This window comes from Pecten maximus, chromosome 1, assembly GCF_902652985.1.
Source record: "Pecten maximus chromosome 1, xPecMax1.1, whole genome shotgun sequence".
Taxonomy (NCBI): domain Eukaryota; kingdom Metazoa; phylum Mollusca; class Bivalvia; order Pectinida; family Pectinidae; genus Pecten; species Pecten maximus.
The window spans coordinates 12,823,693-12,850,798 of NC_047015.1; the positions used below are offsets into that span (position 1 = coordinate 12,823,693).

Consider the following 27,106-nt stretch of genomic DNA (forward strand, 5'->3'; position numbering starts at 1 on the left):
GTTTTGTGTGTTGTAGTCAGTGCCTGTGTAGACTCCATGCCTACCCACCCCACCGATCCTACTGTCTGTTTTGTGTGTTGTAGTCCGTGCCTGTGTAGACTCCATGCCTACCCACCCCACAGATCCTACTGTCTGTTTTGTGTGTTGTAGTCGGTGCCTGTGTAGACTCCATGCCTACCCACCCCACAGATCCTACTGTCTGTTTTGTGTGTTGTAGTCAGTGCCTGTGTAGACTCCATGATTACCCACCCCACCGATCCTACTGTCTGTTTTGTGTGTTGTAGTCCGTGCCTGTGTAGACTCCATGCCTACCCACCCCACAGATCCTACTGTCTGTTTTGTGTGTTGTAGTCCGTGCCTGTGTAGACTCCATGCCTACCCACCCCACAGATCCTACTGTCTGTTTTGTGTGTTGTAGTCCGTGCCTGTGTAGACTCCATGCCTACCCACCCCACAGATCCTACTGTCTGTTTTGTGTGTTGTAGTCCGTGCCTGTGTAGACTCCATGCCTACCCACCCCACAGATCCTACTGTCTGTTTTGTGTGTTGTAGTCAGTGCCTGTGTAGACTCCATGCCTACCCACCCCACAGATCCTACTGCCTCTTTTGTGTGTTGTAGTCCGTGCCTGTGTGGACTCCATGCCTACCCACCCCACCGATCCTACTGTCTGTTTTGTGTGTTGTAGTCAGTGCGTGTGTGGACTCCATGCCTACCCACCCCACAGATCCTACTGTCTGTTTTGTGTGTTGTAGTCGGTGCCTGTGTGGACTCCATGCCTACCCACCCAACAGATCCTACTGTCTGTTTTGTGTGTTGTAGTCGGTGCCTGTGTGGACTCCATGCCTACCCACCCCACAGATCCTACTGTCTGTTTTGTGTGTTGTAGTCGGTGCCTGTGTAGACTCCATGCCTACCCACCCCACAGATCCTACTGTCTGTTTTGTGTGTTGTAGTCCGTGCCTGTGTAGACTCCATGCCTACCCACCCTCACAGATCCTACTGTCTGTTTTGTGTGTTGTAGTCGGTGCCTGTGTAGACTCCATGCCTACCCACCCCAAAGATCCTACTGTCTGTTTTGTGTGTTGTAGTCAGTGCCTGTGAGGACTCCATGCCTACCCACCCTCACATATCCTACTGTCTGTTTTGTGTGTTGTAGTCCGTGCCTGTGTAGACTCCATGCCTACCCACCCCACAGATCCTACTCTTTGTTTTGTATGTTGTAGTCCGTGCCTGTGTAGACTCCATGCCTACCCACCCCACAGATCCTACTGTCTGTTTTGTGTGTTGTAGTCAGTGCCTGTGTAGACTCCATGCCTACCCACCCCACAGATCCTACTGTCTGTTTTGTGTGTTGTAGTCAGTGCCTGTGTAGACTCCATGCCTACCCACCCCACAGATCCTACTGTCTGTTTTGTGTGTTGTAGTCGGTGCCTGTGTAGACTCCATGCCTACCCACCCCACAGATCCTACTGTCTGTTTTGCCTTTGTGAACAACACCTTATCCTATGATGGAGGAGCCGCTGATTGCTTACTACAGGGGACCTATTCTAAGTCCAAGGGTGAGCTACTCAGTATGGAAAACCCCTATGTGGAGGAGGCTGCTTACCACAAACTCTTCAGGAGTATATTGAGGTAAAGTGAAATCACCAGATTCTGTAGAAACAATTATTGTACAAAAAAAAACAAACTTGAATATTGTTTATGTTAGTAGTCTACAAGATCAGATATGGTATCCATGCATTGATACCATATCTGCAAGAACATGATTTGGTTTGGTTTGGTTTATTTTGTTTATGCGTGTGGTGAGTGCGTATGTGTGTTTTGGGAGACTGCGGTATGTTGGTGTTAAGTTTCCTTGTGATAGGCCGGAACTTTTGCCGATTTATAGTGCTACCTCACTGAAGCATACTGCCGAAGACACCAAGCAGGACACCCCACCTGGTCACATTATACTGACAACGGGCGAACCAGTCGTCCCACTCCTTGTATGCTGAGTGCTAAGCAGGAGCAGCAACTACCATTTTTAAAGACTCTGGTATGTCTCGGCCAGGTGACAGAACCCAAAGCCTTCCTCACAGGGGCGAACGCTCAACTAAAGGTCAAAAGTGAGGCAGTGTCAAGGGAGACGTTAGGAAGAAGAAAGTTGTTAAAAAAGAAGAGAAAAGATAAGATCCTAAATTTAGATGCCTCTTATGATCATGCAATGTGCAGCAGGTACAATTCTTACGCCCTACCTGCAGGGCACAAGAACATATTGTTATTGTTAATAGTTCATTGTATCTTGTTGAATATACAAATTTATTAGATCATCTAATCTGAAGGATCAGGATGGCTGACCTATAGCCATTGTGTTTCATCCGTCCTTTTGTGCTATCAATTGTCAGTAAACTCTTCATATTTCAAATTCTCAACTTCCACCAGCTGATCCTTAGATGGTCCTGACCAAGTGTTGTTAATTTCTGGGTTGATTCAAAATCCAGGATGTCCACAATGGCCACAATTTTGGAAATCACATTTTAAAAATTTCCCTAAGTAGGATTTAGTTGAAACTTGAAGAATGCTACTGAAATGATCTAAATCAGTTTGTTTTTTTATCAGCTGTTCCAAATTCCTGTATTTAATCTCAATTTTTCTAAGTACTATATACTGCCAGTGGATATATATACTATATTTGCACTATGGTTTTTAGTCAGATGACTGCTAAGGCCTGCAAAATTTGTGAAAGACAATGCTGATTTGAAAATTCCCCGATATAGCATTTTCTAGTAATAACTGTATGATGTTGTTTGCTTTGCAGACCCAGCACAAATAATGAAACTGAGGCTGTGGCAGTGTCATGGATAGGCCTAAATCAGTTAGGTGATAGAGTCAACTTCCGATGGGAGAGTGGCCTGGAGGTCACCTGGGCTTTGTTGGATGGTGCAAATGAGCACAACTTTTGGCAGGTAAAAATAAAACATTCATTGTCAGGTATTGGGTGCTCCTCCTGATTTTGACAGTTGAAGTTTCTGAATCATCTGTCTTTCTCAAATTGCAGGCACTATGTAAGTTCCCCTTGACCCCTAGTTTAGAGAAACAAAATGGCCAACAGATGGCTGTCTTAGATTTTAATAGTTGAAGACTTTATAGTGTTCTTTTAATAACTTCTTATTTACCAAGAGGCTCATCAGGGTCATGGTACTGAGACAGCGGTATGTTGGATAACAGACTGTCAAGTTTGTTCTGTTCAATTTAATGACCTTGACCAACCTTCAAGTTCACACTGGTCAAATGTGTTAAATTCTTTAAATGAAAATGAAACATCAGTTATCAATATATAGTTCAGAACTCTGGTGACTGTTAGGCCCATGGGCCTCTTGTTTTGAAACTTATTTATATATAAAATCACATTATTTTTTTCCTTTGAAACATTTGATCCCTATGTTTCCTTTTACAGTTTGGTGTCATCGCTAACATTACACGTGACGGACTGTGGGAGGAGTCTCACACTTTTCTGAATAAGTATCCTTATGCCTGTCAAATTATAGATGGCAGTCACAAGGTCTTTGGTAGGTTTGATATTTCCAATGACATTGAAGAAAGATTGACTCAGTTTCTAAATGTATCAAAAATCCAGTTTTACAGAGACATGTGTGTTGGGGAAACAGAATCCATGTGTGTTGGGGACACATAGCCCATATGTGTTGGGGGCACATAGACCGATGTGTTAGGGCAGGACGATACACCAGTGCACCAGTGGATCGCGATCCCTTTCACTACGATACTAATATTGATCCAAATGCAATTTTACGATTCCTGTATCGATCCTGTGTCTTGCACTTGTTTTTTATTTGTTTAATACATAAATGCATTTTCTTCGGAAATACTTGAATTCAAATTAAATGACAATTATCGAAAACGAAAGTGTTATCGATTTCTAGGAAACCGGAGTGCTACTCTGAAAGTGAAAGCAGTTAAATGACTGGTTGAGACCTGATGCAGTAGGCCAATCAGAAAGCGTTTGACAAAAACTTGTTTACAACAAACCAAACATCATGGTGAACAACTGGGTAGCTTTGAAATCGCCCCTCGGATCAAAATCTGATGTATGGAAAACGTTTGGCCTTCCAGTGTTTGAAAATGATGATTAAACTTTATTTACTACAAAAGATACTTTGTTTTTTATTGAAAAAAATAATGTATAATGTTTAAATACAGTTTCTTTATGTATCGCGATAGATATCGGATCGAAGCTCTAGTATCATGATACGTATCGGAATTGGGGCATCACTGTATCGTCCGAGCCCTACCATGTGTCATGGGGACACATATATTTGTCCATATGTGTTGGGGACACATAGCCCATATGTGTTGGGGACACAAAGTTCATGAGCACTAGGAACATATTACTTTGAATTTTATCTCAACACTGTTGAGTAGGAAAACAACAGCTAAAGAAAATGACAGTTGATTAAGGAAACCAAAATTGATTCAGAACACCACAGTTGATTAGGAACATCACAGTTGATTAGGAACACCACAGTTGATTAAGAATACCATAGTTAAGGAACACCACAGTTGATTAGGAACACCATAGTTAAGGAACACCACAGTTGATTAAGAACACCACAGTTGATTAGGAACACTACAGCTGATTAAGAACACCATAGTTGATTAGGAACACCACAGTTGATTAGGAACACTACAGTTGATTAGGAACACTACAGTTAATTAGGAACACCACAGTTGATTAGGAACACCACAGTTGATTAGGAACACCACAGTTGATTAGGAACATCACAGTTGATTAGGAACACCAAGGTTGATTAAGAACACCATAGTTAAGGAACACCACAGTTGATTAGGAACACCATAGTTAAGGAACACCACAGTTGATTAAGAACACCACAGTTGATTAGGAACACCACAGTTGATTAGGAACACCACAGTTGATTAGGAACACCATAGTTAAGGAACACCACAGTTGATTAGGAACACCACAGTTGATTAGGAACACCACAGTTGATTAGGAACACCATAGTTAAGGAACACCACAGTTGATTAAGAACACCACAGTTGATTAGGAACACCACAGTTGATTAGGAACACCACAGTTGATTAGGAACACTACAGCTGATTAAGAACACCATAGTTAAGGAACACCACAGTTGATTAGGAACACCACAGTTGATTAGGAACACCACAGTTGATTAGGAACACCACAGTTGATTAAGAACACCACAGTTGATTAGAAACACCACAGTTAAGGAACACCACAGTTTATTAAGAACAAAACAAATATTATAAGTATACCTGGGTTATTACATAATTTTATAATTTTAATTATCATCAATCTTACTTATTAGCTACTGCCAATTTTTAAAACAAATGGGCATAATTAGTTACCAGTTGATCCTTCTTATAAGCTAAACACAATAATACAGTGCAATTTTCTCATATTGTTTTTGTAGGGGACAGAATACAGCAACGCTACACATCAGGTGGAACAATTCGGATTATACGAGAGGGGGAATTCAGGAGTGGGGGAGAGTTTGATTATGGTTGCTTCCTCAACAGAGCCAGGTGCTCCAAGGGTTTCACTATTATGATGTGGTTGAAGGTCATTAACTTGGTGTCCAACCATCACATCCTGAGTACAGGGGACTGTATGACGGATCTGATTGCCAGCTCCGGATTCTGTCTTTCCTACCTTGCAGTCAATCAGTCTATAGTTGCAATTGACATTCAGAATAAGACTTGTAAGAGGCTGGAAGTGTTGCTGCCTACTGAAGTAGACATGACCCACCTGGTGCTTTACTTCTCTAATGAGACAGATATGTACCTGTATATGGATGGAGAGTATAAAGGACAGCTCAGCGATCATCCTGACATGCAGTTTTTAGGGCATATTGGAACAGAACAGTTACATGTCAATTATAATGATATAACCAATATTCAGCTGGAAAATGTAACCTTCATTGCTGGCCCTCCAGATCAGGTTTTGGTGGAGCTGTCTAGAGGTAAGTACATATAGCCATCTCTGAGCAGGTGTGATATATCAGGTGTGATATACCAGGTGTGATATATCAGGTATGCTATTCCAGGTGTGATATATCAGGTATGCTATTCCAGGTGTGATATATCAGGTGTGCTATACCAGGTGTGATATATCAGGTGTGATATACCAGGTGTGATATATCAGGTATGCTATTCCAGGTGTGATATATCAGGTGTGATATACCAGGTGTGATAAATCAGGTGTGATATACCAGGTGTGATATATCAGGTATGCTATTCCAGGTGTGATATATCAGGTATGCTATTCCAGGTGTGATATATCAGGTATGCTATTCCAGGTGTGATATATCAGGTGTGATATACCAGGTGTGATATTTCAGGTGTGATATTTCACTTATTTTTTGTGTTCAAAAATAACACAACTCAGGTATTTATGTTAGGGATCTTGAAAAGACTTAATCTTAGAAATCATTTATGGCATTTTGTCTATTGAAAATTCCAAACTCTTTTGTACAATTCAGGCAAGTTAATTATATGAGCATTATTTAATTTGGTAACTACCAACAGCATTTCTCACTATTCAGTTATTTGAAGATGAAATTTCAAACTAAATATGGTTATCATTTACCAGAAAGGTGTGTTTTGAAATGTGATGTTTACATTTCTGACCAGACATGAACGGCAGTTTCCCCTCCAATCAGAGTTCTTTGAGACAGCAGGAATGGAAAGACTACAGCCGGTGGGGCCTGGAGCTGTCCCCTTGGGGGTCACCTGGTGTGGATGGTGATGGGCTGTCTCTGTCTCACAGGGCCTTTACCTATGAACTTGGACAGACAACCAAGGACTGGCTTGCAGATCCCACAGAAGCCTTTACATTGGCTATTTGGATAAAGGTCCTGCCAGAACTGAAAGAAGATATTGATATTATGACTTTTGGTGGTGGCTATGAGACATTATTCTCCATGTCATACAATGCCACTCTAGATCAGGTTAAATTCTTTGTGGCCACCACAGCCACATCATATTCCAGCACCTACTCCTTAGCTTTAGGTGAATGGCAGCATCTTTCCATCACATTCGGAATGGGCTACTTCAGTGTGTATTTAAATGGCGACCTTGTTGGATCTCTTGGAAAATGGTCTGCTCTAAGGGACGAAGGTGGTAACTACACTGTCAAAGTGTATGCAGGTTCAGGTAAATACATCTAACTAATTATCATTTACAGTCTCAGGTAAATACACCTTACTACCTATCATATACATGTACAGTCTCAGGTAAATACATCTATCTACCTATCATATAGATGTACAGTCTCAGGTAAACGTATACATGTACAGTCTCGGGTAAATACACCTTACTACCTATCGTATACATGTACAGTCTCGGGTAAATTCCTCCTTACTACCTATCGTATATGTGTACAGTCTCAGGTAAATACACCTTACTACCTATCGTATACATGTACAGTCTCAGGTAAATACACCTTACTACCTATCGTATACATGTACAGTCTCGGGTAAATACACCTTACTACCTATCGTATACATGTACAGTCTCAGGGTAAATACACCTTACTACCTATCGTATACATGTACAGTCTCGGGTAAATACACCTTACTACCTATCGTATACATGTACAGTCTCAGGTAAATACACCTTACTACCTATCATATACATGTACAGTCTCAGGTAAATACACCTTACTACCTATCATATACATGTACAGTCTCGGGGTAAATACATTTAACTACCTATCATATACATGTACAGTCTCGGGTAAATACACCTTACTACCTATCATATACATGTACAGTCTCGGGTAAATACACCTTACTACCTATCATATACATGTACAGTCTCGGGTAAATACACCTTACTACCTATCATATACATGTACAGTCTCGGGTAAATACACCTTACTACCTATCATATACATGTACAGTCTCGGGTAAATACACCTTACTACCTATCGTATACATGTACAGTCTCGGGTAAATACACCTTACTACCTATCATATACATGTACAGTCTCAGGTAAATACACCTTACTACCTATCATATACATGTACAGTCTCAGGTAAATACATCTAACAACCTATCGTATAGATGTACAGTCTCGGTAAATACATCTAACTACCTATCATATAGATGTACAGTCTCGGTAAATACATCTAACTACCTATCATATACATGTACAGTCTCAGGTAAATACACGTTACTACCTATCATATACATGTACAGTCTCGGGTAAATACACCTTACTACCTATCATATACATGTACAGTCTCAGGTAAATACACCTTACTACCTATTGTATACATGTACAGTCTCGGGTAAATACACCTTACTACCTATCATATACATGTACAGTCTCAGGTAAATACACCTTACTACCTATCGTATACATGTACAGTCTCAGGTGTGGAATCATCAAAGATTTTCAATTCATTGAAATGCAACTATTCATTCCATGTTAGTCTGATAAAAACTTATTTTCACAAATGTTGCAAACTGTCTTGGTTATAGAACAAACATTCTTATTGTTTAATCCATCATATTTATGGAAATATGTTAGTTCCTCAATGTGTATATCTTAAGGCCAGCCACATGTAAGAAGTTATTTCAGCCATTTATACCTTTGAAATTTTAATTAAAACTAGCCATGTGTCCTCTTGGCTGGACGAAGAATGAACTCTCCTGCTACATGAAGGGTCAGGCCTCTAGCAACGAATACTGGCCACAGGAGCATTACTGTCAGGATCTAGGTGGCCATCTGGTCACAGTTGACACTGGACAAGAATTGGCATTTTTGGAAACATATCTTTATGGCAGGTGAATACACTATTTATCACAGATCAATATGACAATATGAGGGGGCCACGGTGGCCGAGTGGTTAAGGTATCCCGACACTTTATCACTAGCCCTCCACCTCTGGGTTGCGAGTTCGAAACCTACGTGGGGCAGTTGCCAGGTACTGACTGTAGGCCGGTGGTTTTTCTCCGGGTACTCCGGCTTTCCTCCACCTCCAAAACCTGGCACGTCCTTAAATGACCCTGGCTGTTAATGGGACGTTAAACAAAAACAAACAAACCAAATCAATATGACACTACAGCTATTTGTAAACTCTAGTATAGCTCATCCATCCTAATATTGGTAGACCCCTTAGGAACTCCTTCCGCCATAATACTGGTAAACCCCATGGGAACCCCATCCTCTTTAGTACTGGTAAACCCAATGGGAACCCAATCCTCTTTAGTACTGGTAAACCCAATGGGAACCCAATCCTCTTCAGTACTGGTAAACCCTATTGGAACCCCATCCTCTTCAGTACTGGTAAACCCCATGGGAGCCCAATCCTCTTCAGTACTGGTAAACCCTATTGGAACCCCATCCTCTTCAGTACTGGTAAACCCCATGGGAACCCCCTCCTCTTCAGTACTGGTAAACCCTATTGGAACCCCATCCTCTTTAGTACTGGTAAACCCCATGGAACCCCATTCTCTTTAGTACTGGTAAACCCAATGGGAACCCCATCCTCTTTAGTACTAGTAAACCCTATGGGAACCCCATTCTCTTTAGTACTGGTAAACCCTATTGGAACCCCATCCTCTTCAGTACTTGTAAACCCTATGGGAACCCCATAGTACTAGTAAACCCTATGGGAACCTAATCCTCTTCAGTACTGGTAAACCCTATTGGAACCCTATCCTCTTCAGTACTTGTAAACCCCTTGGGAACCCCATCCTCTTTAGTACTGGTAAACCCCATGGGAACCCCATCCTCTTTAGTACTGGTAAACTACTGGGGAACCTAATATTCTGTAGTACGTACTGGTTAAACCCTATGGGAACCCCATTCTTTTTAGTACTGGCAAACTCCCGGGGAACCCATTCTCTTTAGTACTGGTAAACTCCAGAGAAACCCCATCTTCTTTGATACTGGCATCTCCTAGGGAACCCCATCTTCTTTAATACTAGCAACTCCAAGGGAACCCCGTCCTCCTTAATACAGTGTACTGGTAATACCTGTGGGAACCCCATAGTGGTGGTAAACCCAATAGGAACCCTATCCTCTTTAGTACTGGTAAACCCCCATGGGAACCTCATCCTCTTTAAACCCTAAATACCACCTTAGTATTGGTAAATTATATTGGAACCCCACCACCCTAGTATTGCTAACTTCCATGGGGATGATATTTTCCCTGGTATACATTAAATCTATGAGAGATCCATCTGTCCTAATACAGTGCCCCACATTGTGGTGCCCTACAGTGATAGTAATGTTGGCCATCCACCCATCATCACTTTCATTTCCAGAAATTATCTGAATGCTTGGAACCAAACTTTGCATAAATATGATTGGTTATATACTGTTAAGATAATTCTGTAAGTCCCTTACTGAAGGCCAAACTTTATAAAAATATCAAATATTGATACCCTGATTTGCAGATATGCTATAGGGATATAAAAAGTTCCTAGGGTCAAGGTCACTTTTGTCAAATTTGGGTGGACATCCTATCAGATCAAAGGTCACACTTGGCCTTTTCTGAAATAAAAAAAAAAAAAAATTGTAAACAAAAAACATAATGAACCCTGCAATAGGTATCCTTCCCATAGTTTGATAGTATCAAAATAATATATATATATGTTGTATTTTATGTTAGAACAATGTAACACTCAGGTTTAGAGACAAACACATTGTGGGACCTTCACTCACATGTCAGTTATAACTAAAAACTATTGATTATTGTAAGAATTTCTATAGATGGCTGTCTCTTTGGTACTTATACTGCTGTTTTTTTCCCTTTGTTCAGTGATACGCTTTACACTGGTGTTTTCGACCAAGTACAGTTTCCAAGCACTTTAAGAGCCTGGTTTGACACTAGTGGTTATCACCATGATGACAAGTTTTTCGCTGACCCTAAACCTCATACACTGGATGAAAATTTTGTGAGTATGTATTTCAACCCTTCCTACAACATGTCTGTACCGCTGGTATCCGGGAATGGTGTACAGAACCTCTCCGCAAATGGAAACACAACCAATGCAACAGAAGTGGACACTAGCTTCTCAGGAATCACTGCATGTGAAATAAATCTTAGCGGGAAACCATCAAGTAAGTTAAGGGGCATCTAAACAGCAAATCCAGTCAAAACATTGATATTTTACAGGCCTATAAGTTCCTAATATGGTTCAATTTCACAGGAGTAACATGGTGAACTTTTAGTATGTATCATGGCAAACTGTGTGACTTGCTGTTGACATGTTATTTGTTAAGCTGTTTGTAAATTTCAACAAAACATAAGAAAAATGCGTGTTTCAAGGGGACATAATTAACTCATTTGTATCCCATATATTACACAAACTTGCCATGTCATTTTGCTCACAAGTGTCCGAAGCACAAAAAAGGAGCATTGGTTTGACCAGCTTTGACGTTATTATATGTATAAACGCTGTTTTTATTTTGACCTTGAATTGCAAATGGCGGTGGTGAATGATATCACACAAATATGGCATATAGGGAGGTAATTTAAACATCAAAAATGCTCTTATTAGACAATATAAAGAATTCTTGAAATGGCAAGAAGACTGCTTTTAGGAAAAAATGTTCAACCGTTGAGTTTGAGGAAGAATATGCCTATTTCTGAAAAAGGCTGCAAACTCACCAGTTTAACAATTTGACTTTAAAATGTCCTTCTTAATATGATGAAATGTACCTCTTAAAAGCACGATATAGGAGTATTTTAAGCTCACCTGCCCAAAGGGCAAGTGAGCTTATGCCGTGGCATTTAAACAACTTCTTCTCAATAACCAAAAGGCCCAGAGACCTAATATTGGGCCTGTAGCATGCTGGGGTGAAGGGCTACCAAGTTTGTTCAAATGAATAAAGTTGACCTTCATTCAAGGTCACAGGGGTCAAAAAGGCTAAAATCTTTAAACAACTTCTTCTCAATAACCAAGAGTCCCAGGAAGTTGATATTGGGTCTGTAGCATGCTGGGGTGAAGGGCTACCAAGTTTGTTCAAATGAATGACCTCGGCCTTCATTCAATGTCATAGGGGTTAAATATGCTAAAAAAAATTTAAACGACTTCTTCTCAATAACCAAACGACCCAGGGACTTGATATTGGGTCTGTAGCATGCTGGGATGAAGGGCTACAAAGTTTGTTCAAATGAATGACCTTGACCTTCATTCAAGGTCACAGGGATCATTGTCCAGGTCAATCTGAAGTTATATCTATAGAAAATTTGTGATTGTCTGTGATGTCAACCTGGTTTTGATGTATCTTTGAACTTGAAATTATTCAAAACAGGTGAGATATGTTAAGTCATTGTTTTCATAGATAGAAATTTACCCTCAGAAAATCTAGTGGAAGCATTTTCAGCTCGCCAGGATGAAGTTGTTGAATAGGTGTTTTCTAAATTGTTTTCTAATCAACTGGACTGAGACATTTATCCTAAAAGTGATTGTATAAGAAACAAAGGTGAATTAACATTAAATGGTTACGCTTGCAGGGCGACAGATGTCTATGAAATGTATGGACGGGTGGTACTATCTGTATGACAAGTGCTACAAAGTCACAGATCTGGCTATGAATGCCATAGAAGCTGTATTGGAGTGCAACAAGGATAGAGCCATTCTCCCACAGATCACAACAAGTGCTAAACAGTTATATCTGTCAAACTGGATCAGAAGGTAGGAATCACTATAATACAGATATATCTGTCAAACTGGATCAGAAGGTAGGAAACACTATAATACAGATATATCTGTCAAACTGGATCAGAAGGTAGGAAACAATATAATACAGATATATCTGTCAAACTGGATCAGAAGGTAGGAATCACTATAATACAGATATATCTGTCAAACTGGATCAGAAGGTAGGAAACAATATAATACAGATATATCTGTCAAACTGGATCAGAAGGTAGGAAACACTATAATACAGATATATCTGTCAAACTGGATCAGAAGGTAGGAAACACTATAATACAGATATATCTGTCAAACTGGATCAGAAGGTAGGAAACAATATAATACAGATATATCTGTCAAACTGGATCAGAAGGTAGGAAACACTATAATACAGATATATCTGTCAAACTGGATCAGAAGGTAGGAAACAATATAATACAGATATATCTGTCAAACTGGATCAGAAGGTAGGAAACAATATAAAACAGATATATCTGTCAAACTGGATCAGAAGGTAGGAAACAATATAATACAGATATATCTGTCAAACTGGATCAGAAGGTAGGAAACACTATAATACAGATATATCTGTCAAACTGGATCAGAAGGTAGGAAACACTATACTACAGATATATCTGTCAAACTGGATCAGAAGGTAGGAAACAATATAATACAGATATATCTGTCAAACTGGATCAGAAGGTAGGAAACAATATAAAACAGATATATCTGTCAAACTGGATCAGAAGGTAGGAAACAATATAATACAGATATATCTGTCAAACTGGATCAGAAGGTAGGAAACAATATAATACAGATATATCTGTCAAACTGGATCAGAAGGTAGGAAACACTATAATACAGATATATCTGTCAAACTGGATCAGAAGGTAGGAAACACTATAATACAGATATATCTGTCAAACTGGATCAGAAGGTAGGAAACAATATAATACAGATATATCTGTCAAACTGGATCAGAAGGTAGGAAACACTATAATACAGATATATCTGTCAAACTGGATCAGAAGGTAGGAAACAATATAATACAGATATATCTGTCAAACTGGATCAGAAGGTAGGAATCACTATAATACAGATATATCTGTCAAACTGGATCAGAAGGTAGGAAACAATATAATACAGATATATCTGTCAAACTGGATCAGAAGGTAGGAAACAATATAAAACAGATATATCTGTCAAACTGGATCAGAAGGTAGGAAACAATATAATACAGATATATCTGTCAAACTGGATCAGAAGGTAGGAATCACTATAATACAGATATATCTGTCAAACTGGATCAGAAGGTAGGAAACAATATAATACAGTTATATCTGTCAAACTGGATCAGAAGGTAGGAAACACTATAATACAGATATATCTGTCAAACTGGATCAGAAGGTAGGAAACAATATAATACAGATATATCTGTCAAACTGGATCAGAAGGTAGGAAACAATATAAAACAGATATATCTGTCAAACTGGATCAGAAGGTAGGAAACACTATAATACAGATATATCTGTCAAACTGGATCAGAAGGTAGGAAACAATATAATACAGATATATCTGTCAAACTGGATCAGAAGGTAGGAAACACTATAATACAGATATATCTGTCAAACTGGATCAGAAGGTAGGAATCACTATAATACAGATATATCTGTCAAACTGGATCAGAAGGTAGGAAACAATATAATACAGATATATCTGTCAAACTGGATCAGAAGGTAGGAAACAATATAATACAGTTATATCTGTCAAACTGGATCAGAAGGTAGGAAACACTATAATACAGATATATCTGTCAAACTGGATCAGAAGGTAGGAAACAATATAATACAGATATATCTGTCAAACTGGATCAGAAGGTAGGAAACACTATAATACAGATATATCTGTCAAACTGGATCAGAAGGTAGGAAACACTATAATACAGATATATCTGTCAAACTGGATCAGAAGGTAGGAAACACCATAATACAGATATATCTGTCAAACAGGATGGTAAAAACTAAAAAGACTTTTTGATTGCATTTTTGTGATGATATATCTGTCAAACAGGATGGTACAAAGACTATTATACATTTTTAGGATAATATACATTTACCTGATGCTTATAACACCAAACAAAAAAAGTATAGCACATCTTATCAAAGAGTAGTGTCTTATCAAACAAAATCTTATTAAAGGTTAGACTAGTGTCTTTTTAAAGAAAGGTGTCAAATCATTGGAGTTGTTTGGTTGAATATATTGTGTTGTGAATGGGTTAGTTTGTGGGTTGGACATATTGTAATGTGACTGTATGATTAGTTACGAAGTAAATGCTACTCCCTTCTGTGTCAACATCTGGAATCTTGGTATGTATTACTACAGAACAGTATAAATATCCCTTACTGTAATAGTACATGTCTTATACCATGTTCATTTTTCAGTATAACTACTGCCACAACATTGCACCTTGGTCTCCAGCTGAGGCAGCCCCTGGTGGGCAATGCCAGTTACCTGTGGAATGACATGCGACCTTTACCCTTCAGCTACTGGGCTACTGTTCCTGGAACGGATACTGGAATGCAGTGTGTTGTGATGAAGTGTACTACCTCTACAGTCTCGTGTCTTTGGGAAGCTATCACCTGTGATAGTCTGTACCCTACTCTTTGTGAGAAACCAGCAGGTAAACCCTGGAGAAGACAGGACATCATTTTATCAGTGTTGAAAACCAAACTATATTTCAACCGAGATAATATATTATATAGATAATTTATGATATTATAGACCCTGAGGGTTGGGGATGTGTACCATGTACCTTGGCATTTAGGTGTTGTTTCTGTGACTCATACACATATTAAGACCCTGGGGATCTGTAACTTGACCCTGGGGATCTAAGCATTGTCCCTGTGGTGGGTTTCTTTTTGTGTATATAGATTTGATGTTTTGTAGACACAGTTTGTGGTCCAGGATGGAGGCTGTACAAAGACAAGTGTGTGAGTAGAGTCAATGCTGCCAGTGCTGTAGAGGGCTGGGCCACATGTCAGGCCTCAGGTACTGTTCCTCTGTCTCTCCTCACCAAGGCTGACACAGACGAGTACATCTATACCTTTGGATTAGGTATGTTTTCAATTCCAAATACCACAAAGTACTTGAGTACTTAAAGGATTGAGGTCATGAAGTTGTATTGGAAACATGTTCATATTTGTAAGTCAGGTGAATCTATCCTAAGTTACTAACTGCCGTAACCATTGACAATTGTTTTTTCTGCATTATCTATCATCAAGGATGTCAATAAAACCTTCAATATTTGTTTTTTCTAATGACAATGTCTTCCATTTGGTTGTCACAGCCATGTCCAATTTTTATGATAAAACAACTCAATTCAGGACTGGTAGACCTACATGAATATAATTCATAAGTGACTCATTAAAATGCACCGATGTTTCGTGATCGTTCAACCGTGACCAGTGGACACCGTGTTGTAATATGTCTCTCAATGCAGAGTAGTGATGCTGTGATTCGTCTTTGTTTCCAAAGTTCAAACTGCTAAGAAAAAGGGAAGCTGTTCACACAGCCAAATGACACTGACAAATTTAATGATTTTTAAATTTTGTGATTTCGATAGGGTAAAAAAATTTCCCCCCAAAAAAATAGATATGTCAAAAATATTCAATATCCATTTACAAATGGTAACAGCTCACCAAAACATCTTTTGAAATCTGTCTGGTAAAAGAACTCTTTCTGAAAACAGGCAATAATCATTAGTTGTGGTAATGCAAATCTCTTTAACTTAGATTATCATGATACAACAATAATGTGATAGGTTCATCCGTGTATTTGATGATAGGTACATTATTAGCCCCCTACCGGTGAAACGGGGGAACTAAAGGTTTCCTTCTGTCTGTCTGTCTTTCAGTCGATCCACTCAGGTTGTGCACTTTTCTCAAGGTATGTAGGTGAAAATTGGTAGGTAACTTCAATGTGAGTAGCTATACAGATCAAGGTCAATTTTCAGGGGTTTGGGGTCAAGGTCAAGGTCACAGTTACTTCTTTGTGTCGCCTTGAAAAGGTGACATACTTATTACTATGTCGGGGGCGGGGGCATTGTTCGCACAATGGTTTCCGTCCAATAACTTGAGTTCCCTTTGGCCAATCGAACTCAAACTTCACACAATGCTTCCTTACCAAAAGTGCTTGCTTAGGATTGCTTTTCAGGTTCAAAGGTCAAAGGTCCTTGCTACTATAAATAGAAAATAGGTTTGCTTGCGATAACTTGAGATCCCTTGGACCAATCAAGCTCAAACTTGATGCATTGCTTTGTTATAGGAAGTGCTTGCTTGGGATTGCTTTAAGTTTCAATGTTCAAAGGTTAAAGGTCAAGGTCACTGTTGCTCTTGATAGAACTTGGTTTCCATTTGATAACTCAAGTTTCCTTGGACCAATTTAATAAAACTTTGTATAGTACTTCCTTATCAAAAGTGCTTGCATGGGATTGCTTTTCAGGTTCAAAAGTCATGGTCACTGTAAATAAATAGAAAATTGGTCCAGTTCCCTTTGGGTCAATCAACCTAAAACTTCATATAGTGCTTTCTGGTTTCTGTATGAAAAACACTTAAATTTTGCATGAAACTTGTTTTGATTTGCAGAGCAGATCAGTTTGATTTTTAAAATTCAAATCCTAGCTTGCTGTGCAGGCGACACATCCACTTCCGTGGAATTCTTGTTTTAGTGGGGGCTGGTAGGGGACATGTATTGCTTTAGAAACACCCAGCATGCTTGTTAAATTGGACAGGCAGGCATGTTATGGTATAGTGTCTGCATCTATCTGTGAGTGTCTGTATTAAATGTAATGGGCATATTATGGTACAGCACCTTCTTTCTTCTGTCTGTCCATCTGTCAGGTTTACGTCTTAGTCAAAGTGTCTTCTGTATTACACAGGTTCGTCCACATGTTTGATGGCTGGAGTACTGGATGTTAATGGGAACTACATTGAGAACTCGCCCAGCATGCTGACATCTAGTCATGTATGTGTTGGACTGGATGCTACTGGTCCCATCCAGCGCTCGTGTGGAGACTTTGATTGTGTCATCTGTGAACACTGTTAGTACACATGGCTGTCTCTTGTTTCTTAATTCTGCTAGTCAAATGTCAACTCAGACCAATGCTTAGTGGTTTAATTGGCTCCTGTGACATTAAAAAGTAGGTAAAACCTCTGAGTGAGATGATGATGATCAAGATGATGATGATGATGATGATGATGATGATGATTTATTTCATGATGATGATGATGATGATGATGATGATGTTTTATTTCCAGATGTTGATGGAGGTATATCAATTGATAACATCCACATCAAAGCTGAACTACTGGATGACACTGCTGTGAAAGACCTCTACTTACAAGAAGGTGACAAAACTGTGTTTGCATTAGCCAAAATATATATCTCATAGATACAGTATTGTACATATAAACTAATACAATATACTGGATCATATATAAAGTATGGGAGTTAATATAGATATAGACTAATACAATACATGGGATCAATATAAAGTATATATCTCTGTAATATATACAAATTAATACAATATACGGGATCATATATAAAGTATATATCTCTGTAATATATACAAATTAATACAATATACGGGATCATATATAAAGTATATATCTCAGGTAATATATATAAACTAATACAATATAAAGAATAATTAATAAAGTATATCAGGTAATATATATATAAAAAATAATACAATACACAGTATATATATACATGTATATAATTCATTAATTATATTGTGTAATATATTTATTGACTAATACTATAACAATATACAGGATAATATTATATATATTATAATTAGGGAATATATTTATGCATAAAGTTTATGAATACAATTAATCATTTTAGCATATACAAGGATAACATATTTGTGGAACATGGAATCCTACAACGAGACTGAAGCAATTGTGGAGGGATCTCGTGTGGTGGACAACCACACTCTTCAATACTGTGTGGTCGATCTCCAGACTGGTGCTAGTGTTTCGGTTACCACAGATCCCACGATGGGAAATGTTCTAAAGATCACAGAAAGTCTTTCAGGGGCTGTTTATAACCTTAGTCAGTCTGATGTTTGTCTTCAGAGTATTGTCCACTGTAAACAGGGCATTACTGTCATGTTTTGGATAATGGGGACCAATGTCTCCAACTGTGTGTTAGTGGACACCACGACAAACGAGGATGGTTCGACAGGTGTCAAGGTCTGGATTGATGACAGGTGAGCAGATTTCTTCAGCTGTATCACAAATAATGGTACAGTGGGATATACTCAAGAGATGATGAGGTTACAATGTCTCAAAGTATTTGGTTGTGATGGTCATAGCAACAGATGTAAAATCTTATTTTCTATGTGTAATGACATACTCAGGAGATGATTCCTTCACCAACGGTCACAGATCTTGGAATTGTATTTGTATATTTCTGCCAAATTCAATGGGATCAAAGAAGTTATATGATCATAGTTACTGCAACGAATGTTTGACTGGATGCTGACAGACTGACAGTGTCTGTCCGTACTGTAATGTCTGTCCTTACTGTAATGTCTGTCCTTACTGTAATGTCTGCCCCTACTGTAATGTCTGTCCTTACTGTAATCTCTGTCCCTACTGTAATGTCTGTCCTTACTGTAATCTCTGTCCTTACTGTAATGTCTGTCCTTACTGTAGTGTCTGTCCACCAACCTGTAATGTCTGTCCTTACTGTAGTGTCTGTCCTTACTGTAATGTCTGTCCTTACTGTAATGTCTGTCCTTACTGTAATGTCTGTCCTTACTGTAATGTCTGTCCTTACTGTAATGTCTGCCCCTACTGTAATGTCTGTCCTTACTGTAATCTCTGTCCTTACTGTAATGTCTGTCCTTACTGTAGTGTCTGTCCTTACTGTAATGTCTGTCCTTACTGTAGTGTCTGTCCACCAACCTGTAATGTCTGTCCTTACTGTAGTGTCTGTCCTTACTGTAATGTATGTCCTTACTGTAATGTCTGTCCTTAATGATGTCTGTCCTTACTGTAATGTCTGTCCGTACTGTAATGTCTATCCACCAACCTGTAATGTATGTCCTTACTGTAATGTCTGTCCTTACTGTAATGTATGTCCTTACTGTAGTGTCTGTCCGTACTGTAATGTCTGTCTTTACTGTAGTGTCTGTCCACCAACCTGTAATGTATGTCCTTACTGTAATGTCTGTCCACCAACCTGTAATGTATGTCCTTACTGTAATGTCTGTCCACCAACCTGTAATGTATGTCCTTACTGTAATGTCTGTCCACCAACCTGTAATGTATGTCCTTACTGTAATGTCTGTCCACCAACCTGTAATGTATGTCCTTACTGTAATGTCTGTCCTTACTGTAATGTATGTCCTTACTGTAATGTCTGTCCATACTGTAATGTCTGTCTTTACTGTAGTGTCTGTCCACCAGCCTGTAATGTCTGTCCTTACTGTAGTGTCTGTCCTTACTGTAATGTATGTCCTTACTGTAATGTCTGTCCTTACTGATGTCTGTCCTTACTGTAATGTCTGTCCTTACTGTAGTGTCTGTCCGTACTGTAATGTCTGTCCACCAACCTGTAATGTATGTCCTTACTGTAATGTCTGTCCTTACTGTAATGTATGTCCTTACTGTAATGTCTGTCCATACTGTAATGTCTGTCCTTACTGTAGTGTCTGTCCACCAACCTGTAATGTCTGTCTTACTATAGTGTCCGTCCGTACTGTAATGTCTGTCTTACTGTAATGTCTGTCCTCTTGTAATTGGACAACCAATGTCTGTGGGCAATACAAAGGAAATTACGGTATGTTATGACGATCTCGTTGTTGCTGGTATGAAGTCATGTTCAGTTGACCTCAGTGCTTACCATACAAAAGGATATTTTAGCTAATCAAAAATTGTCTCTTATATACCTGGTTGGCAGTGTGTGTGAATTGAACAGGCTGTCAAAACAGTGGTCAATGGTCTGAAACACTAGTGTTGAAGATGCTAATTAACCGCTAACCTATCCCTCTTTTTTACTTCTTTATATCCTTCTGGATAGTTTTCCTTATAACAATGGGAAATTCACAGACTACACATATTTTGTCATCTAAATACATTGTTTTCGGCATGAAGTGGTCAGGGAGAGGCACAGCCATCTTAACTTGGTTGATGTTTGGAACACTCCGATATTATGGATTCAATAATACAGTACCAACCATGGCAGGTACCAAGGGGAAACAGACTTCATTGTTCGATTGGTCATCTGAACATAACCCCTTAATGGCCACCGCCAGAGCATCATAACATAGTTTACAATGATGATCTGAATTTTAATCTTCATAATGTAGTGTATAATAATGATTTGAATTCTAATCTTCATAACGTAGTGTATGATAATGATTTGAATTCTGATCTTCATAACGTAGTGTATGATAATGATTTGAATTCTAATGAAGTTTATCCTACTTAAGTATATGTTTTTCATTCCTATATTGTACTGTTTATAGTGGTAAGAGACTCTATGCTGTTGTATCAGAGCTGAACTATGTATGGGAAGGCTGGATTTGGGTGGTGACACAAGACTGGGTCCATATTGCTATCACGTGGCAGAGCAACATAGGCCTGAGGTTCCACACTAATTTCCGCCATGTGTACACAGTCTCCCACAGGAATATCCAGACTGTCTTCTCTCCGACCGTGGTACCATCCAGTTACCTCTATGTAGGTGTATGTAACCAGTCTGTGATCCTACACTTGGACAACCTTGAAGTGTATAACTATGCCCTGGAGTCGAGAGAAGTGTTGGAACTACAGAAAACCAAAGGTATAACATTATAACCAGTGTGTGTTACATACTATTCTACCACAATACCCTGTGTTATTCAACTCTCAGACCATCAGTTAATCATTACAGCTGTTGATTAACAATCTGTTTATACCACACTTGGTATAAACTCTGTACGCATTTTGATTGGCTAACACGATGAACTTTGACCCAAGCTGCAATTGTTATTGACATCATCAATAATCTAATGACGTCACATCATCGGGTCCCGGACGTCACCGGTACACTTTATTTGTATACACGAAATTATACTTGGCCACATTTCCCTTTGATTCAAGCCGATATTATTGTGGTAGAAACAGGTCACACGACTCGAAATTGTTGGATATGGAATTTATTTCACACTCGTAAGTTATTTTTTAAAAGTTGCCAAAAACACTCCCTAAAGCTAGTGTATTTTGTAACTTTTAAAAAATAACTTACTCGTGTGAAATAAATTCCATATCCAACAACCGCTCGTTGTGTAACCTCTATTTATAGCACATTCTATATTAATAAAAAAAGAAATGAGTGTGAGATCAATTGTATGTTAGTCTACTATATTAAGGTGTGGGTACTCTCTTATTTCAGATATTGAGAAGATGATTGATTTTAATGAGGCTGAGTCGAGTAGCAATATCAACTTGGAGAAGAACAGCTCTCTTACCAACACAGTGTGGAGAAACTCTCTGTTTCAGACAATGATACATGTGGACAATCCTATGGGGCAAAGTCCAGCCATGTACAGTAACCAGCTGGCACACTGCTTCACTAGGGCAGGTAAGGTCAGTCAACAGGAGGAATGAAGGCAAGAAAGATCTGAAAGGAGGGAACCATAACTGGGAATTTCTGATAGGAGGGAAGGATTACAGGGGATTTCTGATAGGAGGGAAGGGTTACAGGAGGTTTCTGATAGGAGGGAAGGATTACAAGGTATTTCTGATAGGAGGGAAAGAATACAGGGGGTTTCTGATAGGAGGGAAGAGTTACAGGGGATTTCTGATAGGAGGGAAGGGTTACAGGGGATTTCTGATAGGAGGGAAGGGTTACAGGGGATTTCTGATAGGAGGGAAGGAATACAGGGGGTTTCTGATAGGAGGGAAGGGTAACAAGGTATTTCTGATAGGAGGGAAAGAATACAGGGGATTTCTGATAGGAGGGAAGGGTTACAGGGGATTTCTGATAGGAGGGAAGGGTTACAGGGGATTTCTGATAGGAGGGAAGGATTACATGAGGTTTCTGATAGGAGGGAATGATTACAGGGGATTTCTGATAGGAGGGACGGGTTACAGGGGATTTCTGATACCTCCGGGAAGGGTTACAGGGGATTTCTGATAGGAGGGAAGGGTTACAGGGGATTTCTGATAGGAGGGAAGGGTTACAAGGTATTTCTGATAGGAGGGAAAGAATACAGGGGATTTCTGATAGGAGGGAAGGGTTACAGGGGATTTCTGATAGATGGGAAGGGTTACAGGGGATTTCTGATAGGAGGGAAGGATTACATGGGGTTTCTGATAGGAGGGAATGATTACAGGGGATTTCTGATAGGAGGGAAGGGTTACAGGGGATTTCTGATACCTCCGGGAAGGGTTACAGGGGATTTCTGATAGGAGGGAAGGAATACAGGGGGTTTCTAATAGGAGGGAAGGGTTACAAGGGATTTCTGATAGGAGGGAAGGGTTACAGGGGATTTCTGATAGGAGGAAAGGAATACATGGGGTTTCTGATAGGAGGGAATGATTACAGGGGATTTCTGATAGGAGGGAAGGGTTACAGGGGATTTCTGATAGGAGGGAAGGAATACAGGGGGTTTCTGATAGGAGGGAAGGGTTACAAGGTATTTCTGATAGGAGGGAAAGAATACAGGGGATTTCTGATAGGAGGGAAGGGTTACAGGGGATTTCTGATAGGAGGGAAGGGTTACAGGGGATTTCTGATACCTCCAGGAAGGGTTACAGGGGATTTCTGATAGGAGGGAAGAGTTACAGGGGATTTCTGATACCTCCGGGAAGGGTTACAGGGGATTTCTGATAGAAGGGAATGATTACAGGGTATTTCTGATAGGAGGGAAGGGTTACAGGGGATTTCTGATAGGAAGAAAGGAATACAGGGGGTTTCTGATAGGAGGGAAGAAGTGCACGGGATTTCTGAAAGGAGGGAAGGATTACAGAGGGTTTCTGAAAGGAGGAAAGATGTAGGGTTTGACAAACAGGATGGAAGTTAAGGGGAGTGCTCACAAGAAGAAAAAAAGGCAGAGATGGGCTTACAGGAGGAAGGAGTTGGGGAGGGTGGAGGCTGACAGGAGAGAAAGAGGGTAAAGAGGAAAGGAGTGCAGGTGAGGGCCAACCATGGGAAGGAGTAAGGAAGAGTGGGGAAACAAGAGGGAAGGTATACAGTGATTGGTCAATAGGAGGGAAGCGGGGTAGAGAAGAATGGACAGGAGGGATGCAGGGAGGGAAGGAGTATGGGAGAGGGCTGACAGGTGGAAGAGGCCAAGGGAAGGTCAAGAAGAGGAAACATATGCAGAAGGAGTACTTGATAGAGGGGAGGAATATTGGAGATGGCCAATAGGAGGGAGAGAGGGTGATGTAGAGCCAGCAGGAGGGGAAAATGCAGAGAAGTGAGGGAGCAGAGAGAGAGTTGTATTAGTGTGGATGTTGAAGAGAAGAACATGAGGATTTGAATGAATCTGGAGGTAATAATATTATAGATATAACCAACCTACGATCTCGAAGGTTTGCTGTATTGAGTGATTATAAGAATGTTTTATGTGTATCTACAGATCTATGCAGTGGTACATTTACTACCTCACTTTGGCTCCGACCGATGAACATGGAATCCAACCAGGTATTCCTGTCTGCTGGAACAAGTATGGAAATGGAAATGACTTCTCTAAAGATTTGGTACGACTCGTATCTTGACACATATGTACTGGAAGTATTCTATGACAAAACTCACTTCACCATTAATTTCTACCTGAACTTATACCAGTGGTCACACCTGGTCATCAATGGGGACCTAAGAAACTCTCAACTCCACCTGTATGTTAATGGGCAGCTGGCTGTCACCACGTCAACTGTGTTTGTGGTGGACCGTATGACACCCCAGTATGATGTCACATTCCTACATGTGGGTGAAGTAGGAACATTCGACATTGATGACATACGTCATTTCCCTTCTGTTAAACAAGCCAAGGATTTGTATGGTGAGTTTGTCAACGTAACTTTAGCCTCTCTTGAGGAAACCAAAAAGATTTGTGCATAAATTTTTTAAACCTTATACTATTTATGGAGAATACATACTACATTTTTAGCCCACCATCATCAGATGGTGGGCTATTCAAATCGCCCTGCGTCCGTGGTCCGTCGTCCGTCCGTCCGTCCCTCTGTCCGTCCGTCCGTAAACAATTCTTGTTATCGCTATTTCTCAGAAAGTACTGAAGGGATCTTTCTCAAATTTCATATGTAGGTTCCCCTTGGTGCCTAGTTATGCATATTGCTTTTTGAGACCAATCTGAAAACAACATGGCCGACAGGCAGCCATCTTGGTTTTTGACAATTGAAGTTTGTTATCGCTATTTCTGAGAAAGTACTGAAGGGATCATTCTCAAATTTCATATGAAGGTTCCCCTTGGTTCCTAGTTATGCATATTGCGTTTTGAGACCAATCGAATAACAACATGGCCGACAGGCAGCCATCTTGATTTTGGCAATTGAAGTTTGTTATCACTATTTCTGAGAAAGTACTGAAGGGATCTTTCTCAAATTTCATATGTAGGTTCCCCTTGGTGCCTAGTTATGCATATTGCAATTTGAGACCAATCGGAAAACAACATGGCCGACAGGCAGCCATCTTGGATTTTGACAATTGAAGTTTGTTATCACTATTTCTGAGAATGTACTGAATGGATCTTTCTGAAATTTCATATGTAAGTTTCCTTTGGTGCCTAGTTATGCATATTGCGTTTTGAGACCAATCTGAAAACAACATGGCCGACAGGAAGCCATCTTGGATTTTGACAATTGAAGTTTGTTATCGCTATTTCTGAGAAAGTACTGAATGAATCTTTCTCAAATTTCATATGTAGGTTCCCCTTGGTGCCTAGTTATGCATATTGCTTTTTGAGATCAATCCGAAAACAACATGGCCGACAGGCAGCCATCTTGGATTTTGACAATTCAAGTTTGTTATCACTATTTCTGAGAAAGTATTTAAGGGATCTTTCTCAAATTTCATATGTAAGTTTCCCTTGGTGCCTAGTTATGCATATTGCGTTTTGAGACCAATCTGAAAACAACATGGCCGACAGGCAGCCATCTTGGATTTTGACAATTGAAGATTGTTATCACTATTTCTCAGAAAGTACTGAAGGGATCTTTCTCAAATTTCATATGTAAGTTTCCCTTGGTGCCTAGTTATGCATATTGCATTTTGAGACCAATCTGAAAACAACATGGCCGACAGGCAGCCATCTTGGATTTTGACAATTGAAGTTTGTTATCACTATTTCTGAGAAAGTATTTAAGGGATCTGTCTCAAATTTCATATGTAAGTTTCCCTTGGTGCCTAGTTATGCATATTGCGTTTTGAGACCAATCTGAAAACAACATGGCCGACAGGCAGCCATCTTGGATTTTGACAATTGAAGATTGTTATCACTATTTCTCAGAAAGTACTGAAGGGATCTTTCTCAAATTTCATATGTAAGTTTCCCTTGGTGCCTAGTTATGCATATTGCATTTTGAGACCAATCTGAAAATAACATGGCCGACAGACCGCCATCTTGGATTTTGACAATTGAAGTTTGTTATCTCTATTTCTCAAAGTACTGAATGGATCTTTCTCAAATTTCATAAGTAGGTTCCCCTTGGTCCCTTGTATTGCATTTTTGGACCAGTCTGTCCTGAAAACAACCTGGCAAACAAACAGCCATTATCGTTAAATCTCAAATTTCTTATATAGCTAGGATTCCCTTGTTTGAAAAGTACTGGAGGGATGTCTCAATTTGCACAGATTAGTAAAATGAAGGGAAAAGTAGAGAAAAGATCAATCTGACATGGAACCTATGAAGATCATTCAATGGTGGGCGCCAAGATCCCTCTGGGATCTCTTGTGTATTAATGTATTGATGCTTTGTCGTTATTTGTAGCATGCACCATATAGCATGTTAGAAAGTGAATTTTTTGTAGTATAAATACTTCTGCTGTATTTATAATGTATAGTTATATCAATTATTGATGTAGAGAAGAAAACCTGTATATAAATTTATTTTTTGCCAGTATTAAAAACCTGCCATGAGTACGATCTTGCTGGGTTTCATGGGATACAACAATTGGCCATAGATCTTAATCCTTGGGATGATGTCATTGACTTTCCAAACAGCACCTGTGACCTACAAAGTAAGATGTTTAACTGTAAGCATTTATATACAAAAGCAGACCACACTATTAGCTTTTAAATTATTAACTTTTAGTTAAATGTCACATTTATTGGGTTTCATGTGTTCAATTTTTACAAGTGGAGAAAACAAATGACATTTTTATTGTTTTT

At 39.4% G+C, this 27,106-nt stretch overlaps 1 protein-coding gene across 1 annotated transcript in view; it reads left to right on the forward strand.

Moving 5' to 3' along the window:
- The first annotated feature begins 1,322 nt into the window (after nt 1-1,322).
- LOC117329374 overlaps nt 1,323-27,106 on the forward strand; it is a 34,663-nt gene continuing 8,879 nt past the window's right edge. The window contains exons 1-17 of the mRNA XM_033887339.1: nt 1,323-1,633; nt 2,799-2,946; nt 3,438-3,549; nt 5,452-6,000; nt 6,671-7,192; nt 8,659-8,830; nt 10,813-11,114; nt 12,514-12,694; nt 15,139-15,377; nt 15,644-15,811; nt 17,634-17,795; nt 18,013-18,102; nt 18,608-18,974; nt 21,240-21,556; nt 22,148-22,336; nt 24,339-24,761; nt 26,836-26,955. Of these exons, the coding sequence (XP_033743230.1) occupies nt 1,446-1,633; nt 2,799-2,946; nt 3,438-3,549; nt 5,452-6,000; nt 6,671-7,192; nt 8,659-8,830; nt 10,813-11,114; nt 12,514-12,694; nt 15,139-15,377; nt 15,644-15,811; nt 17,634-17,795; nt 18,013-18,102; nt 18,608-18,974; nt 21,240-21,556; nt 22,148-22,336; nt 24,339-24,761; nt 26,836-26,955 (4,249 nt within the window). The 5' untranslated portion in view covers nt 1,323-1,445. The remainder of the gene's footprint in view (nt 1,634-2,798; nt 2,947-3,437; nt 3,550-5,451; nt 6,001-6,670; nt 7,193-8,658; nt 8,831-10,812; nt 11,115-12,513; nt 12,695-15,138; nt 15,378-15,643; nt 15,812-17,633; nt 17,796-18,012; nt 18,103-18,607; nt 18,975-21,239; nt 21,557-22,147; nt 22,337-24,338; nt 24,762-26,835; nt 26,956-27,106) is intronic.